Source organism: Rana temporaria, chromosome 5, assembly GCF_905171775.1.
Source record: "Rana temporaria chromosome 5, aRanTem1.1, whole genome shotgun sequence".
NCBI lineage: Eukaryota > Metazoa > Chordata > Amphibia > Anura > Ranidae > Rana > Rana temporaria.
The window spans coordinates 89,745,526-89,765,769 of record NC_053493.1 but is presented as its reverse complement, the minus strand read 5'-3'; the positions used below and the strand labels follow the sequence as shown (position 1 = coordinate 89,765,769).

Genomic DNA, 20,244 nt, shown 5'->3' with positions numbered 1-20,244 from the left:
AGCAGAGCAGTGCCGACTGTCAGCATCACTTCTGCTCTACTTCTCAGCGCTCATTGGGGAGTGGAAGGGTCGTGGAGCTGCTTGTTGAGACTGCCATCAATCAAGGCAGCTGGAGGACCCAGACTTGGAAGTCGGGAATGACGCGCTGCCCCAACTGATGGCAGCGGAGAGCGGACTTCAGACCGTTCTCCGCTGAAAACGGGTCACAGGAGTGCAAAACTAATTGCACTCCTGTGACCTTTTACAAGCACTTTATGCTACAGGTAAGCCTACATTAACGCTTAACTGTACCTACCAAGGATAGCTCCTAAACCTGCACGGTTTAGGAGATATCCCCTGTCCCCTGCATGTGCCGATGCTTCAGTCTGTGTGCCGTTACTGGCGGCTCCCGCACGCATGCGCGAGAGTAATGTCTTTGCGGCTCCGGCCAATCACAGCGCCAGAGCTGCGATACCAGGAAGTAAGCGCTAGGAAAGATGTTGGCGGGCAGAGGGGGAGACGTGGACCGCTGCGGGGGCTTCCATCTGAGGTAAGTAATACACAATGCTATGCATACTAGCTTATTATGCCTTTGTCTTGCAGGGTTTTATTTTGTTGTAGGGTTTACTACCTCTTTAATAAAATGCTTTTGGAGTTAAAAATAAAAATAAAAAAATGGAGTGATCTAAAGATAGTTTTCTATTCAGGATACATGAATGATTTGGTTAATTTAGCATGAAATGGAGCTTAGTTATGTACCAGGAGGCTGTATATTCTGCAATATTAACATTTTTGGTGAACCCATTCAATGAATCCAAGCTCTGCAAGCGGAGATAACATGCACTGTATTGTTGCATTCATCCAATTTCACAGCAACCATGAGATAAAACAAAGTTCAGGAATATTCCTTTATCCCATGGTTTTGCAAATCTATGCCCACTACAAAACTATATAAATCAGTTTTGATTTTGCCGTTTTACTAACCTGAGAGTTTATTATTCTAAATAGGAAACCTTCATTTTGTTTGCAAATATAAAAAAAAACTACCAGCAAGAATAAGTTCTTACATTTAAAGAGCACCTGTCATTTTAGATCCATCATGGCAGCAGCACTCATCTGCTGCCACCACGTCCCTCTGATTGTTGTGTCACTGCCGCATCACCAGCCGTGAATGGGACTGTCGGTAAGTCAACAGCGGGTCAGAGGAGTCGCCGCTGAAGAACAGAGATGTCAGTTGCTCTTCAACCGCTCTACTACCAGCCGCCATCAAATGACGGCGGCAAAGTAGCTCAGTTATTCTGACAGGACGTCATATGACGTCCTGTCATTTAAAGCAGCTAAGGGACGCGCACCCGACGCGTTACTGAGAACACAATGCGAGTACCCGGCGGGCGGCCGCCGGGCACCCGCGATTGCCCAGTAACTGAGCAGGACTGTGGATCTCTGTGTGCAAACACAGAGATCCACGTCCTGTCAGGGAGAGGAGGCCGATGTGGTGTCCCTTGTACATAGGGACACAGATCGGTCACCTCCCCCATCACCCCCCTCCCCCTACAGTTAGAACACTCACTAGGCTACACATTCAACCCCTTCCCCTACAGTAATCAATGCATATTTACACAAAAGTGTCCGTTGTGTCCACTATAACGCTGCAGCCCCAAGAAAAAAAAAAAAAAAACCGCAGATCGCCGCCATTCCTAGTAAAAAAAAAAAATATATATATATATATATATATATATATATATATATATATATATATATATATATATATATATATATCATAATTATGTCCCCTATTTTGTAGGCAATATAACTTTTGCGCAAACCAGTCACTATACGGTTATTGTGATTTTTTTTTTTTACCAAAAATATGTAGAAGAATACGTATTGGCCTAAACTGAGATAAAAAAATATTGGCCCGGATTCAGATACGAGTTACGACGGCATATCTCCAGATACGCCGTCGTAACTCTGAGTGTGCGGGGTCGTATCTATGCGCCTGATTCTTAAAATCAGTTACGCATAGATTTCCCAAAGATCCGACCGGCGTAAGTCTCTTGCGCCGTCGTATCTTAGTTGCATATTTACGCTGGATGCTAGGTGGCGCTTTCGTATATTTACACGTAGAATATGTAAATTAGGTTGATACGCCGAATCAGAAACGTACGTCCGCCTGTCGCATTTGTTTACATAAGGCTTTTTCCGGCGTAGAAGTTACCCCTCATAAAGCAGGGGCAAGTCATGTTAGGTATGGACGTCAGAAACGTACGAACAGCGGCGAATTTTACGTTGTTCGCGAATAGGGCTGTACATAAGTTAGGTTCACGTCAAAAGCATTGACAGTTTGCGGCGTAATTTGGAGCATGCACACTTGGAAACGTTCACGGACGGCGTTCGTAAGAAACGTCAATTACGTGGGGTCACAAGTAATTTAAATAAAACACGCCCACATCATCCACATTTGAATTAGGCGGGCTTACGCCGACACATTTACACTACGCCACCGTAACTTAGGGCGCAAGTTCTTTCTGAATACGGAACTTGCGCCCTAAGTTACGGCGCCTTAGTGTATCTGAGATACGCCTAGATACGATAATGTATCTGAATCCGGGCCATTGTGTTTTTTTTTAAATTGACGCTTTTTTTTGTTTATCGCCCAAAAAATACCACCAAAAAAAAGCTCTATATGTGGAAAAAAAAAGGACGTAAATTTTGTTTGGGAGCCACGTCGCACGACCGCGCAATTGTCAGTTAAAGCGACGCAGTGCCGGAAGCTAAAATTTTATCTGGGCAGGAAGGGGGTGTATGTGCACAGTAGGCAAGTGGTTAAAAAAAAAAATTGATTTAAATCAAGCATTTTTTACTAGTGATTTAAATGAAATCCACCCTGCACATAACTAGCAAGTTGTATTTTCTTTTACATACATTTCTTGTCGATCAAAAACAGAACCCGTTTCTAGTTCTAGGGATTAAACTGTCCAACAAGGTAACATGGCGTTGCATGCCGCCTTAGTCTCGGTGCGTCTGTATTACTGTCTGGATGTATTGATCGCAGAAATAACAAACAAACACACAATTCTCAGGAGACATCTGAGCTTATTTTATAACACGGATAACCTACCAGACCTTGTTCAGATGGTGAAATCCTGCAAATCACGGTCATCATAGTACAGGAAAATTATTTGTCAGCGTCATGCTTAATGTGCAAGTGTAGAGAGCAGAACATGTAAAAACCATCTCTGGGTTTTTACACAAGACATGAAATAAATAAGTAAAAAAAGACCATGAAGCTTTAGAATAAGTTTACAAAACACTATATAATATATAAAAAAAACTAAAAAAAACAAGGCACAGTCATCCATAACTGTCAAAGTGACATTTATTGGCCAAGCTCAAAACAGATCTGCCACATAAAGCTTGCCAATAATGTAATATTCATTCCAAAGTGCACACTGGACCTGTGGAATGCCAATAAAAGCGGGTGCCTATCACCCAGAAGATAAGATAAATTCAGAATATTTCCACAGGTATAAAATAAACCCTTTCTCAGCTTTTCTCGACCAGGGTTCACCCAGAGGTTTCTGAAGGTTCCTTGAGCAGTGATCAGTTACCAGCTATCAGATTAATAATCACCGATGCCCATGGTATTTTTAGCCGTCAGGGCCACTTCACGCCACAATTTCTGCAGTCCGGGTGGGTTTCCGCATGTGCATTTTTGATGGGTTCTAGTGCATTTTCCCCTCCTTAAAGTGATTGTAAAGTCTCATATTTTTTCCTTTAAAAATAACAAACATATTACACTTACCTGCTCTGTTGCAGTGGATTTGCACAGAGCAGCCCAGATCCTCCTCTTCAGTGCTCCTGGCCCCTCCCTCCTGTTCAGTGCCCACTCAGCAAGCAGTGTCACAGCTCCGTGTCCATTAAAGCGGAGCTCCGCTATAAAAAAAAATATTATAAGCCAGCAGCTACAAATACTGCAGCTGCTGACTTTTAAAATTAGGACACTTACCTGTCGTGGAGTCCAGCGCTGTCTGCAGCAGAAGACGAGCGATCGCTTGTCACTGTGCTGCCCCCACCACCATCCACAGTGAGGGAATCAGGAAGTGAAGCGCTCACTGGTCCCCGTTGTGTTCTGGGAGCCAAGTGTTTCCCAGAACACAACGGCGGGGGTGGGACTACCCACAGACTCCCCGCAAAGAGGACTCCCAGGACTGCCATCATTATACTGCAGCAGGTCGGTACGATCCCGCAAGCCGTTGTAGCTGTACATCGGCTCCTTTAAGCGGGATAGCAGATGCGCCCCAGCAGAAAAGAGGGGTGCCGGTGCTCGTGGCCGCAGGCACGAGAGGCAGTACAGGGACGCGTGCGTGTGTGTGTGTGTGTGTGTATATACACACACACACACACACACACACACACACACACACACACACACACACACACACCAGGGAACACAGCTAACCCCTTGATCACCCCCTAGTGTTAACCCTTTCCCTGCCAGTGACATTTACACAGTTATCCGTGCATTTTTATAGCACTGGTCGTATAAATGGTCAATGGTCCCAAAAATGTGTCCGATATGTCCGCCATAACGTCGCAGTCCCGATAAAAGTCACAGATCTTATATATGTGTGTATATATATTTTTTTTAATTTATTTATTAAAAAAAAAATAATAATAATAATAATAATAATAATAATAATAATAATAATAATAATAATAATAATAATAATAATAATAATAAAAGTATCCCCTATTTTGTAGAAGCTATAACTTTTGCGCAAACCAATATATGCTTTTTGCAATTACCATATTTTCCGGCGTATAAGACGACTTTTTGGATGGAAAAAAATGCATCCAAAGTCAGGGGTCGTCTTATACGCCGGGTACGGTCTCCGTGCAGCTGCGATCGTTCATGATTTCAAAACCACGCCATCTTCTCATCGTGTCCTGTGATAGGCGGAACACAAATCTTCCCAGCAGCCGGACGAGATGAGAAGGCATCTGTGATTGGTGGAACACAGAACAGAGGCGCTACTGGGAAAATGTGTGTTCCGCCAATCACAGGACACGCTGAGAAGACGGCGCGGCTTTGAAATCATGGACGCTCGCAGCAGACGGAGACTGTCACCGGCCTGCAAAACGTTAGTGATGGCACAGTGGGGGGGAAAGTGGGGGCGAGTGATGGCACTGTGGGGGCAAGTGATGGCACTGTGGGGGCATGTAATGTGATGGCACTGTGGGGGCATGTAATGTGATGGCACTGTGGGGGCACGTAATGTGATGGCACTGTGGGGGCGGGGCATGTAATGGCACAGTGGGGGCATGTAATGGCACAGTGGGGGCATGTAATGGCACAGTGGGGGCATGTAATGGCACAGTGGGGGCATGTAATGGCACAGTGGGGGCATGTAATGGCACAGTGGGGGCATGTAATGTAATGGCACAGTGAGGCATGTAATGGCATAGTGAGGCTTGAAAAAAGCCTGTTTCTGTCAGTGGTTGTTTCTGTCAGCGGTTGTTCTGGCTACCCCTCAGCTTCCAGAAAGACTAGTAAGAATGGGGGGTAGTCTTATACAGTATATACTCAGATATGAGTATATCCCAAAACCAACATTTTTCCTGGAAAATTGGGGGGTTGTCTTATACGCCGAGTCGTCTTATACGCCGGAAAATACGGTATTACCAAAATTATGTAGAATACATATCGGCCTAAACTGAGGAAAAAAATTGCTTTAAAAAAAAAAAATAATAATAATAATAATAATAATAATAATAATAATTGGGGATATTATAGCAAAAAGTACAAAATATTGTTTTTTTCAAAATTGTCGCTTTTTTTTTTTTGTTTATAGAGCAAAAAATAAAACCATCAGAGATGAACAAACAACACCAAAAGAAAGCTCTATTTGTGAAAAAAAAAAAAGACAGCATTTTTTTTTTTTTGTCAGTTAAAGCGACGCAGGGCCATATCGCAAAAAATGGCCTGGTCATTGTGCAGCCAAATTTTCCAAGGCTGAAGTGGTTAAACACGCAGCCCCGACCCGGCCCTAACCCCCCCCCCTAAATAGCTAGTGGACCATGATTGACAGCAGCAACAGCCAATGGCGCCGCTGCTTTGTCTCAGGCAATCAGGAGGGAGAATCTCAGACGGCTGAGACACTCGTGGACATGATAGGGACCTCAGGTAAGTATTAGGGGGGCTGCTGCACACAGAAGGCATAGGATGCATCAAGATAAAAAAACATCCTGCCTTTACAACCCCTTTAATACCAATTGAGGACAATTTTGATGCGTTTTGCCACATTCCAGGTGCAATCCATGCAGTGCAGGTTCAAAAACTAAAGAAACAGCTAAAATGCTGATTTCTTTTATCACATAAAACCTACAAAACGGAAAGAACAAATTGCAATTCTACTCAGCCACATCTCACATCTCTCCTGTCAGATTCATGATTAGCCCTAGAGAGCAGCATCCAGTCGCGCTGCTTGGGGTCTCTGCAGGCCGTGCCACGCTCATCCTGCCATTAGGAACCTGGCAACTGTAAGCCGATTTACCGCTCTCAGATGTCTGCTTCTTTGTTTACGTACATTATCTTCCTACCTTCCTGCTGCCTTGCCAATTACTACCGTAAGGTACCCGTCAGCCCAGATCGGGCACAAGGAACCAGAACACCCGGGCCTGTAAAGACCTACCAAGGGCTGCACACAATACTAACCTAGGGGGCTGAAAGCTGAAACTTTGTGAGTGAGTAACTTGTATAGCGCAACAAAGTGTAGAGAAGGATTATAATTTTTAACCAATTGAACTCTGAAAGATTTGCTCCCCCCCCTCCCCCCCTTCATGACCAGGCCATTTTTTGTTAAACAGAACTGTGTTACTTTAACGGAAATGAGATTTATAGAATTTATTTCCCACAACTAGAGCTTTCTTTTGGTGGTATTTGATCACCTCCGGCTTTTTTTTTTTTTTTGCGCTTGAAATGAATGGGCTGCCCTACATGCGACACGCAGGAACATGCAAAAAAGCACACCCATGCTTGGTCGCCCTTGTAGGTGTGAGCCAAGCCTTACAAGAAAAGGAGCTAGCTTCTGGCTGGTGTCAGGAGAGGGTCTATGAGGTGTAGTATTACTCTCCTCAATGACCTTGTTTGAGGTGCTGATAAATACAGGCATACCCCACTTTTAAAGATGGGGTTCCGCGGGAATACGTTTTTTTTATATATATATTATATATATATATATCTATATATATGCATCTGCCGATATTCACATAGTGAATGGGGAACTCGCGTGTCCTTATTTCATAGGCCCCCGCAATGTCTTTCTGCCGCAAAAGTGACTTTATAAAAATAATTGCTGGAGGATTCCATCTTGCTTGTGGGCACTCTGAAGCCCACAAGCATTTCCTTCTGGGATACGGTGAATGCTGATGTCCCAGCATTCACCGCTCTATCCCGCGCATGTGCAGTGTTGACGGCGAGCGGCGCCGTCAACGCTACACAGTTGATTATAGTACAGTGCGTCTCCTGGGAGTCTTGACACATCACTCCCAGGAGACATCGCGCTCAGCCAGGGAAATAGAACGGCACGCCCACTCCCGCGGGGAAAGGAACCCGGAAGCCACACTAAATGCTACAGAATCAAGGTAAAGAATGACATAAAAAAAAAAATGATAAACGCTTATTGCAATTTTTTTACCAAAAATAGGTAGAAGAATTCATATGGGCCTAAACCAGTGTTTCTCAATTCCAGTCCTCAGGCCCCCCAAACAGGTCAGGTTTTCAGGATTTCCCTCAGATGAAAAGGCTGTGGTGATTACTAAGGCAGTGAAACTGATCAAATCACCTGTGCAAAATAATGGAAATCCTGAAAACATGACCTGTCGGGGGGGGCCTGAGGACTGGAATTGAGAAACACTGGCCTAAACTGAGAAAAAAAAATGTATATCTATTTTGGGGATATTTATTATAGTAAAAAAAGAAGATTGGATTTTTTTCAAATTTTTTTTTTGTTTATAGCGCAAAAAAAATAAAAACCGCAGAGGTGATCAAATACCACCAAAAGAAAGCTCTATTTGTGGGGAAAAAAAGGACGCCAATTTTGCTTGGGAGCCACATCGCACGACCGCACAATTGTCAGTTAAAGCGACGCAGTGCCGAATCGCAAAAACTGGCCAGGTCCTTTACCTGCATAATGGTCCGGGTCTTAAGTGGTTAAAAGGGGAAGTAAGCTTTTTTGTAGGTCACAGGAGAACATTGGGATCCACCTAGATTTCTGTCCAAAAGCTGGCTCAGTCATTCGGCATGCCAGAGAGCCAAAGCCAGCCACTCCCTGCACAGCCCGGTGATCTGCCGAGCTGGTTCCGGCTATCGTGAAAGTTCCTGCGCAGGCGCAATGTGATCTGCCGAGCTGGTTCCGGCTATCGTGAAAGTTTCTGCGCAGGTGCAATGTGATCTGCCGAGATAGTTCCGGCTTACAGGAAAGTTCCTTCAAGGAGTGCGCAGGCGCAAACTTGCCGACGGAAATCTCCGAACCTCGGCCGGCATCCAGGGCGACGTGGATTTTGAGGAAAGTGGCCAGTCGGCCTCACACCTTTCGGACGGCTCGCTCCGCTCGCTCGGCCTCCTGGCTCATTTTTTAACATCCTCCAATCCACGGGGATGTTAAAGAATGAGCCTGGATGCCAGGCGCAGTCCTTGAAGGAACTTTCCTTTTAGGGGAACCTTAAGGACAAGTCACCGGCACTCAAGTGAGCGCTGAACGGGAAGAGCAGAGACAGACCGTTCCTGGCTCTCTTTGATTGTACTGTTCTCGGTGTAGAGGGGGCGAGAGACAGATGCAGTATTGGACCGATACTACATTCACATTAGGCAGATCCCCTCCCCCCCTTTTATTTTTTTTTAAATCACACAATTTTGTGAACTGAGATTATGAAGAGAGAATGTGAATGACTATTTTGTTGACTTGCTGAAGTTGGACTAAAAGCCTTAAGACTTTTCTTAACAAGTCTTCTACAAAACTATGACCCAATCATGTAATAAAAAAAGAGTACTTTTAAAAGAATATTCAAAGAATTCTTAAAGATGAAGTAAACCCGGTATTTATTATTATTTTTAAAAACCCTGCAAGAGGAAGGCTTAATGAGCTAGTATGCATAGCATACTAGCTCATTATGAATGACTTACCTGAGATCGAAGCACCCGAACTGCTCCTCGTTCCCCTCCGCCACCATCTTGCCTCGATGTCCCTTCCGTGTATCACCGCTCCGGCACTGTAACTGGCTGGAGCAGCGATGACGTCACTCCCATGCATGCGCGCAGGATCGGCACGATCCCCGCATACTTCCATCCATGGAGCCGGCCCGCTAGTGCGCCTGCGCCGTTATCTACGGCGCACATGCGTCGTCATCAGTGCCCGTTTTGGGTAAATGTCTCCTTAACCGTGTAGGTTAAGGAGATATTTCTTGCGCCTACAGGTAAGCCTTAATCTAGGCTTACCTGTAAGTGCAAGTTGTGTGGTTGGGTTTACAACCACTTTAAGCTTAAATTAGAGCTGGGCGATTTTGGCCCTCAAAAAAAACAAACTCGATTCACGATTCTAAACAAGTTTTGTCTGATGGACACCGCACTGGTCCTAAGGAGCTGTGGGCAGGAGTTTTTAGGTGAGGCTGCGGCTTCGGCCTAGTCCGCTGCGATCTTGGGAAAAGGCCGCGGCCTCGCATAAACAATCCTGACCGCATCTTGCCACGATCCTGGGAAAAGGCTGCAACTTCGGCCTAGCCCACGGCGTCCAGCCTTGCGGCTTTTTTACCCAGGATCGCAGCAAGCACGATTTTTTTTTTTTGCCGATTTGGTCAAAATCTGAATCGATTTGACCTCCCAACTCGATTCAAATCGATTTTTTTCCCAGCCCTAGCTTAAGTGTAGTAATCCGGAAAACAAAACTGGAACCCATCTTGCAATGATATGACTTCAGCAGAACTCCTTCTAAACTATGTTTGACTCATTTAGGTTGGATTTAAGAATATGAATACTAAAATCAAGCTGAAAAGGATAGTGTATGTATAGGCAAAATGTGTTGCATGACACCTGCTTTGGTGTCAGCTGTCTAAGAGGGAAACTGCCCTCACTTTGTAGAGATTTCCCATTACTGTTGCCTTTACAGGACAGAGATTGAATGGGATTTTTCCACGAGACAAAAGACAACATAAAAAAAAAAAAAGATATACTTACAGTCCCTTGAAGTATTCAGACCCCTTTAAATTGTCCACATAGTCATCTTACAACCAAAAACCTAAATGTATTTTATTGGCATTTTATGTGATAGCGCCACTTCACAATGTGCAAGAAAAACGATTTTCAATTTTTTTTTACAAATAATTATGTGAAAAGTGTGGTGTACATTTATATTCAGCCCCCTGAGTCAATACTTTGTAGAACCCCCTTTCCCTGCAATTACAGCTGCAAGTCTTTTTGGGGATGTCTCTACCAGCTTTGCACATCTAGAGAGTGACATGTTTGCCTATCCTTCTTTGCAAAATAGCTCAAGCTCTGATGGATGGAGAGCATCTGTTTACAACAATTTTCAAGACTTGCCACAGATTCTCTATTGGATTTAGGTCTGGACTGTGACTAGGTCATTCTAAGACAGGAATATGCTTTGATCTAAACCATTCCATTGTAGCTCTGGCTGTATGTTTAGGGTCGTTGAACCTCTGACCCAGTCTCAAGTCATTTGCAGACGCCAACATGTTTTCTTCTAAGATTGTCCTGTATTTGGCTCCATCCATCTTCCCATCAACTCTGACCAGTAGGGGTGCAACGGATCGTGCCCGATCCGCGATCCGAACGGGTCGACCTGTTCGGATTGGCACAGTATGCGATACGCAGAACGCACCGCCGCCTTAGGAAAGACCGCGGCTTCGGCCTAGCTCCAGAGCGGCCGGCCATCTTGGTACACTCGGCGGCGGTGCGCGCTGACGTCATCACCCCTCCCTCTGCTCGTGGATCTTTTCTATTCTGCAAGAGCGCACTGACTCTGCAGGCAACCTGAGTACAGTGAGACGGACCGAGTACATCAGTACAGTGAGTTGGCTAATGGCTATTTCAGGGGAAAAATGGCTATACACACAGTGTTACTGTTTACTAGTGTGGGGGCAATGTTGGCTATGACTATTATTACAGTGGCAAAAATGGCAATTACAGTGTTACTGTTTTACTATTAATAATAGCCATAGCCAACATTGTCCCCACACTAGTAAAACAGTAACACTGTAATTGCCATTTTTTCCCACTGTAAGCCCTGGTTCACACTGGGTACGATTTGGAACGATTTGAGATGCGATTTGACATGTCAAATCGCATCTCAAATCGGCGGCAATTGTCGGCAATGGCACTGTCCTAATCAGTGCGACGCCGCATCTGCGATTTCAAAAAGTAGTTCCTGTACTACTTTTTGCGATTTCGGGCCGCGATTTACATTAAATTGCGGCCGAAATCGCGGCAAAATCGCGGTAAAATCGCGCATTTTACCGCGATTTTGAATTCGCAGTAGTGTGAACCTAGGCTAATGGTCCCAAAATTGTCCGATGTGTCCGCCATAATGTCGCGGTCACGAAAAAAAAAAAAAAAGCTGATCGCCGCTAATTGGTAGTAAAAAAAAAAAATATTAATAAAAATGTAAAAAGACAAACCTTTTGTTTGTCTTGTGTTTTTTTTTTGTTTTAGTGAACCGAAAATTATCCGATCCGTGACTCCTGATCCGAGGATCGATCCGATCCGTGAGTTTTTTGATCCGTTGCACCCCTACTGACCAGCTTTCCTGTTCCGGCTGAAAAAAAGCGTCCCCACAACATGATGTCGCCACTACCATGTTTCACAGTGGGGGATGGTGTGTTCAGGGTGATGTGCAGTGATAGTTTTCCGCCACACATATCGTTTTGCTTTTAGGTAAAAAATATAAATTTTGGTCTCATCTGACCAGAGCACCTTCTTCCGCATGTTTGCTGTGTCCCCCACATGGCTTCACCCAAACTGCAAACAGGACTTCTTATGACTTTCTTTCAACAATGGAATTCTTCTTGCCACTCTTCAGTAAAGTCCAGATTTGTGGAGTGCATGACTAATAGTTGTCCTGTGGACAGATTCTCCCACCTGAGCTGTGGATCTCTGCAGCTCCTCCAGAGTTACCATGGGCCTCTTGGCCGCTTCTCTGATTAATGCTCTCCTTGTCCGGCCTGTTACTTTAGGTGGATGGCCATGTCTTGGTAGGTTTACAGTTCTGCCATTCGCTTCTCATTTTCAGATGATTTATTGAACAGTGCTCTGTGAGATGTTCAAAGCTTGAGATAGTTATTTTTGTACCCTAACTCTGCTTTAACCTTCTTCACAACTTTATCCCTGACCTGTCTGGTGAGTTCCTTGGCCTTCATGATGCGGTTTGTTCACTAAGGTTTTCTAACAAACCTCTGAGGGCTTCAGAGAACAGCTGTATGTATACTGAGCTTAAATTACACGCAGGTATACTCTATTTACTAATTAGGTCACTTCTGAAGACAATTTAGTTAGGGGTATCAGAGTAAAGGGGGCTGAATACAAATTTACGCCACATTTTTCAGATACTTATTTGTTTAACCACTTCCATACTGCGCCATAGGGAAAAAGACGGCGGCAGGAACCCCTCGGCGATCCGGGTGGACGTCATATGACGTCCTGTGTTCCCGGCGATCTAGGGGGCGCGCGCCCGCGGCAGCGCTCGTGACCCGGCGGCCGCGATTGCCGGTAATCACGGCAGGAGTGTGGATCTGTGTGTGTAAACACACAGATCCACCTCCTGTCAGCGGTGAGGAGACCAATGTGTGTTCCCAGTACAGAGGAACACATATCGGTCTCCTCCCCTTGAGAGTCTTCTCCCCCCTACAGTTAGATATATTAACCCCTTCAACGCCCCCTAGGTGTAAACCCCTTCCCTGCCAGTCATATTTACACAGTAATCAATGCATATTTATAGCATTAATTGCTGTATAAATGTGAATGGTCCCAAAAACGTGTCAAAAGTGTCCGATGTGTTCGCCGCAATATCACAGTAAAAAAAAAAAAAAACGTAAAATCGCCGCCAATACTAGTAAAAAAATCAATAAAATAAAAATGCCATAAATCTATCACCTATTTTGTAGACGCTATAACTTTTGCGCAAACCAATCAATATACGATTATTGATTATTTTTTTTTACCAAAAATATGTAGAAGAATAAGTATCGCCCTAAACTGAGGGAAATATATTTTTTTTTTAAATTGTGATATTTATTAAATAAAAAAGTAAAAAATAGTGTTTTTTTTTTTTAATTGTCACTCTTTTGTTTATAGCGCAAAAAATAAAAACCGCAGAGATGATCAAATATCACCAAACGAAAGCTCTATTTGTGGGGGGAAAAAAACAAAGATTTCGTTTGGGTACAGTGTTGCATGACCACGCAATTGTCATTTAAAGTGCAACAGCGCTGAAAACTAAAAATTGGTCTGGGCAGGAAGGGGGTGAAAATGCCCTGGATGGAAGGGGTTAAAAAAAAAAAAAAAAAAAAAAAAGGAAGAAGAAGTGAAAAATATTTATAATTTTCCTTCAACTTCGCAATTATGTATTACGTTGGTCCATCACATAAAATCCCAATAAAATACATTTCGGTTTGCAAAATTTCAAGGGGTATGAATACTTTTTCAAGGCACTGTAGGTTCTTCTCTCAGGTGCAAGTTCTTCAGGATAAAGTCAAGCAAATTAGAAAGGGTTTGGAGCCCATGGGCACACTACATACACATTGAGCTCTAATTTTCTTGGGCCACACATTTGACCATCCCTACAGTCCTCTGGGATTCTCCTTTCTCTCTTTTCTGATTCTCCCCCCCATTTTATTGGTCACTAAATAAATCTCCTCAGGTGAGGGTGACACAGTCCTCCACTGTAAACCTTATGGCGACTACTCTGCCATCTCATGTGTAGTATGTGAGACTCTGTAGATTCTCTCATATGCTTGTCTTTTGAGTCCCTGTAGCTAAAATTATTTTTGCAATGGAGGACTATTGTTACATTTCTATCAATTCTGAATATCACAGCGATGTTTTCTTACTCTGCATTGTACCTTAAAGTGATACACACCGTTTAATTTACATTGTCCCTTCTATTTCAGTATGTGGATGATGGCACAGTAATTAATAAAAAAAATACCCAAATACTTTTTCCTAAATCGATATATAGCGGTCACATGACTCAGCTCCTTCCCAGTCTGTCTGCAGGAAACATAAGTAGGAGGAGCTTCTAGTCCTATGCCGCTGGTCACATGTTCAAAATCAAAAACAGCCTTTGGAATACAGAGTAAAAATAAATGAGGAAGATCAATAAACTGTTTTAAATGATCATACAAATATTTATTTTGAAATAAAATCTTTATTTTGGCAATAAAATTATGTGGGCAGCTTTCTGCCAGTCACACAATGGGTCACACCCCTCCAGCCCATCTCTTAGAATAATAGGGAGGTGAAGCCTCCATCAAGCCACATGTAATATCCCACCCCTATTGTGTTTAGTTGGTTAGTGGGCATGGAGGAGGAGGGAGAGAGTGGCCTGTCATTAACCGCTGTGTATACGCCCACATGTGTGATTCTGTAGTCACACGGGCTGCTCAGATGTGATAGGGAGGAAATGCTCAGCATGGAAACTCACTGAAAACTGGGCATGTGCAGAGTTGCCACCAAAGCTGAAAAATCCATAGCTGAATTGGGGACACAAACAGAAAATGCACACACTTTAATGACCAACAAAAGAAGTCATGTTCATACAACTAGTGAATGCTGAAGAAAACAATACAGACTGAGGACTGCTAAGAGAACTGACTGAAGTGGGGATGAGAACATTTGGGTCTGGAGAATAAAATGGCTTTCAACAAAAATGACGCAAACTCTTAAGACCCCTTTCACACGGAGGCGGTTTTAGGTGTTATAGCGCTAGAAATAGCCTCTGCAAAGCACCTGTGCGTCTTTTCACACTGGGGCGGTGCGCTTTGCGGGACGTTCCAAAAAGTAATGCAAGCAAGATCTTTGAGGCAGGTTGGGAGCGCTGTGTTTAGCGCTCCTAAAACGCCCTGCCCATTGGAATGAATGGGCAGCGCTTTCAAAAATCGCCTTAAAAGTGCTTTGAAAGCACCACAAAACAGAAGTTTTTAACCATTTTTATGGGGTTAAAAGCGCTCTGCTAGCGGCCGAAAACGAGCGGCGCTTTAGTGCCAACAGCCGGCGCTTTCAGTGCGAAAGCGCCCTTAAACATTAAATGATTTCACGTGTACAAACAATTTTTTTTAAAAAGAACTAATCTCGAGGTAATACTCCATCTTTCTACTGCATCGTGCCATGTTTGGTACCCGTCACAATGCCCACATAGCTGGGACCTATGCAATATGCTACTTCCAAGACAAATGTCCAATCATTCACTATCAAACCTCCTCATCCTCATGATGCCATCATCTGCTTTGAGGCTAGGTTCACACCTATGCGAATTGAGTGCGGTTTAAACCGCATCTAATTCGCAGGACATTTCAAAATACATTGTTTTCAATGAGGCTGGTTCACATATGTGCGATGCATTCGCACTGCGTATTGCCTCCAAACCGCATGCGGTTTTTATGTCTTGCGGTGCGGCTCAGGTGCGAATTCAGTCCCATTATCTTCTATGGGTACGCATCTAATTCGCACATGTGTTCAGTTCTCTGCAGGAGTTTCTCTCATTCAGCTCAATACAATTCTCCCCCACTCTCCTCTCACCCGGAAGTTCTCCCAGGTCTCCAAATTCGCACCTGATCTGCAGCTAAACCGCAGTTGATCTGCAGAACACCCTCTAGAGAAATCTGCAACGACAACGCAGCTCAAAAAAGCAACGCACTAGTGTGATTCCGGCCTCAAGGTTAATAAAATGTCCTCACCTTTCCCTCTTATAATTAACTACTGTGTGCCCCTTTCTGCTATCAGTCGTCACCTGTCCTAACAGAAACGATCACCCCCTTCCATCTGTCCCCCAAAACATTCTCCTCCAGATGCCATAAGTTCATCACCACCTGCCCAGTTACCAGTCTTCATTCATCTTTCAGTACAATCTGGGTCAGAGTAATTCTAGCTGTAATGATGTGTCACATGCCCAGTCCATGCCCAGTCTGCCCTCCATCTCCTTTCAGTATCATTCTTTGCACCTACCCCTTCATCCCATCATCTATTCTACTGCCACATAATGTACCCCAATCCTGATGTGATCTTCCCAGTTTATAGGGTTTGTCACCTGTACCTCCAGCCTCATACTGGTGATCTTCCCAGTTTATATGGTTTGTCACCTGTACCTCCAGCCTCATACTGGTGATCTTCCCAGTTTATAGGGTTTGTCACCTGTACCTCCAGCCTCATACTGGTGATCTTCCCAGTTTATAGGGTTTGTCACCTGTACCTCCAGCCTCATACTGGTGATCTTCCCAGTTTATAGGGTTTGTCACCTGTACCTCCAGCCTCATACCAGTGCTCTTCCCAGTTTATATTGTTTGTCACCTGTACCTCCAGCCTCATACTGGTGATCTTCCCAGTGTATATGGTTTGTCACCTGTACCTCCAGCCTCATACTGGTGATCTTCCCAGTTTATATGGGTTGTCACCTGTACCTCCAGCCTCATACCAGTGCTCTTCCCAGTTTATATTGTTTGTCACCTGTACCTCCAGCCTCATACTGGTGATCTTCCCAGTTTATAGGGTTTGTCACCTGTACCTCCAGCCTCATACTGGTGGACTGACTGTGGTCGGGATTCCCATTTCTGGTCTAAATGCCTTCACTCCTGCCACCTACATCACTTCTACACTTAGTGCCACGTTGTCCTTTGGCATCAATCTTCTTGTCTTGCTCCTCGTACCTATAATGTAGTCAACTGACCCAGGATTCCACACTACTGTCACTTGTCACATGTTCTCTACCTCTGTCTATCCTCTGATTTCTGTGTTTCTGTCATCCATCACTCCAAATCTGTACAGCTGCCGCTTGTCATTTGTCCAATGCCATCTATCTTCCATTATCTCTGTGGCTCTAATGTTGTCATTACCTATCCCTCCACCCCTGTACAGCTGTCACTTGTCATATTTCTATTCTGTTATATCTCTGTCCCTACAGCTGCTGTCACCTGCCGTCTATCCTCTTACTTCTGTGTGTCGTCCCATATCCCGCCAACTCTGTACAAGTTGTCAGCTGTCACCCTTCTGACCCACTGTAGTCTATCCTCTTACCTCTGACTCTAATGCTGCCACCACCTATAACCCCCCCCCCCCCCCCCATCTAGCTGCTGTCACCGAAATGTCTTTCTACTGCAGTCTATCCTCTTACTTCTGTGTCCCTAATGCTGCCATCACCTATCACTCCCTCCTGGGTGGTACCGGTCTGCGCCACTGCGGTCTATCTACCGATCACTGTGCCCCCCCATACACTGCCACTTGTCATATGTCTGGCCCGATTACCCACATACTTCTGTGTCTCTACTGCCGCTGTCACCTAGACTTTCAGTCCTTTATAGGTGTCACCTGTCTACTCCATTGTTGTCTATGCGGCATGCTATTGTCACCTATCTGCCCTCACCTACCCTATAGCCCTATCTTGCCGACCCTCTGTTTAGTTTGGGGCATATGTCTGTCCAACCAAACACAGCTGTCCAGTCTACAGCTGCCACCTGTTGTCATCTAATTTATCCCCCCAGCCCTAGACAAGTGTTACCTGCCTAGGCCTCTGCTTTCTATCCTGTTATGTCTGTGTGGTGTGCTGCTGGCACCTATTTCTCCTCACCTATCTATGCCCTGTACAGCTGTCACCTATCTGATCTATGGCTGCCTCTCCTCTTACCTATGTGTTCTAATTCTGTTGTCTCTGTTCAGTACTGTGTCCCTATACTGCAGTCACCTATCCCCTCAGTGCTGTAACAGCTGTCACCTGTCCACTGCTGTCTATCCACTTACCTCTGTGTTCCTATACTGCTGTCACCTGTCCACTGCTGTCTATCCACTTACCTCTGTGTTCCTATACTGCTGTCACCTGTCCACTGCTGTCTATCCACTTACCTCTGTGTTCCTATACTGCTGTCACCTGTCCGTCCACTCCTGTACACCTGCATCCTGCCATCTTCTCCTCTGTATGCCTGGCCCCACAGTCCTATGCTCCCCTCTACATTCTCTCCTAAGCACTGTGCTCCTTTCCATACACTGTGCCCCCCTCTCCATATTCTCTCCTATGCACCCTTCCATACATTGTTCTCCCCTCCATACACTGTGCCCCCCTCTCTCTCTCTCTCTCCTCCATACCCTGTGCTTCCTTTCATAGTGCCCCCCTCTCCCCTGCATACCATGTGCCCCCCATCCACAGTGCCCCCTCTACCCTCCATACTGCTCCCCTCTATACACTGTGCCCCCTCTCCATATTCTCTCCTATGCACCCTTCCATACATTGTTCTCCCCTCCATACACTGTGCCCCCCTCTCTCTCCCCTCCATACTCCCTTCTCTCTCCCCTCCATACCCTGTGCTCCCTTTCATAGTGCCTCCCTCTCCCCTGCATACAATGTGCCCCCCATCCACAGTGCCCCCTCTCCCCTCCATACTGCTCCCCTCTATACACTGTGCCCCCTCTCCCCTCCATACACTGAGCTCCCTTCCATAGTGCCCTCCTTCTCCCCTCCACAGTGCCCCCCTCTCTCCTCTATACACCGTGCCCCCTTCCATAGTACCCCCTCTCTCCTCCATACACTGTGCCTCCTTCCATAGTGCCCCCCTCTCCCCTCCATAGTGCCCCCTCTCTCCTCTATACACTGTGCCCTCCTTTCTCCCCTCCATACACTGTGCCCCCTTCCATAGTGCCCCCCTCTCCCCTCCATAGTGCCCCCTCTCTCCTCTATACACTGTGCCCTCCTTTCTCCCCTCCATACACTGTGCCCCCTTCCATAGTGCCCCCCTCTCTCCTCTGTGCCCTCTTCCATAGTGCCACCTTTCTCCCCTTCATACACTGTGCCCCCTTCCATAGTGCCCCCCTCTCTCCTCCATACACTGTGCCTCCTTCCATAGTGCCCCCTCACTCCCCCATACACTGTGCCCCCTTCCATACACTGTGCCCCCTCTCTGTCTCCTCCATACACTGTGCCCTCCTTTCTCCCCTCCATACACTGTGCCCCCTTCCATAGTGCCCCCCTCTCCCCTCCATAGTGCCCCCTCTCTCCTCTATACACTGCGCCCTCCTTTCTCCCCTCCATACACTGTGCCCCCTTCCATAGTGCCCCCTCTCCCCTTCCATAGTGCCCCCTCTCCCCTCCATAGTGCCCCCCTCTCTCCTCTGTGCCCTCTTCCATAGTGCCACCTTTCTCCCCTTCATACACTGTGCCCCCTTCCATAGTGCCCCCCTCGCTCCTCCATACAATGTGCCCCCCTCCAAAGTGCCCACTTCTCTCCTCTATACACAGTGCCCCCTCTCTCTCTCTCTCTCCTCCATACACTGTGCCCCCCTCCATAGTGCCCACTTCTCTCCTCTATACACTGTGCCTCCTTCCATAGTGCCCCCTCTCCCCTCCATACACACAGTCCTGCTCTCCACAGTCACAGCTCCGGGGTATAGATGATCCTGGCACAGTCTTGCTCCCCTTGCCCAGCCCCCTCACCTTTGGGATCATGGTTGTCTCCGGCCAGTGTAATGTCCTAGCAGCGCAGCATTATAATCCTAGGGAGGAGGGCTATCCTCAGCACGGATGTCAGCCCGGACCCTGCCCGGCCCCGTATCCCCTCGGCCTCCGGTAGCTCCACAGTCTGACCCACCCCTACCCTCCGACCGCCTCCGGAAGAGCCGCCATGTTGTTTCGGGGTGACAACAACCCGTGGCCCATAGGAAGAACTGGAGACTAGTAAGCAGGCGTGGCTAACTAGGCTCCACCAACCAGTGAGCTCTCCGGGCATACCCTGTCAAGCATGGCGCTTAGTGACTTCAGCAAGCTCCGCCTACCAGTGATAATCCAGGCGGAGAGACTCTGCACTGTCCATAAATAAAACATACAAGTGACGGCTGACTCCGCCCCCATTGGGGGCACTGGCTGGTGAAATCACGAGGAGGGGGCGGGTCCCGCTGAGGGTAGCTTGGCCGTCTCCATAGAGCTGAGTAAGGAGAGGAGAGTGGTGGAGTGTGGACGGCTCTGCTCTCAATGGAGACATGCAAGTCACATGGAGTGC

The 20,244-nt window shown here is 46.0% G+C and overlaps 1 protein-coding gene across 1 annotated transcript in view; it reads right to left on the bottom strand.

Annotated features, from left to right (window-relative positions):
• The window catches only part of SNX13 (sorting nexin 13), a 210,056-nt gene extending 190,162 nt beyond the window's left edge, over positions 1-19,894 (bottom strand). The window contains exon 1 of the mRNA XM_040352832.1: positions 19,683-19,894. Within this exon, the coding sequence (XP_040208766.1) occupies positions 19,683-19,694 (12 nt within the window). The 5' untranslated portion in view covers positions 19,695-19,894. The remainder of the gene's footprint in view (positions 1-19,682) is intronic.
• Between the last annotated feature and the right edge of the window lie 350 nt (positions 19,895-20,244).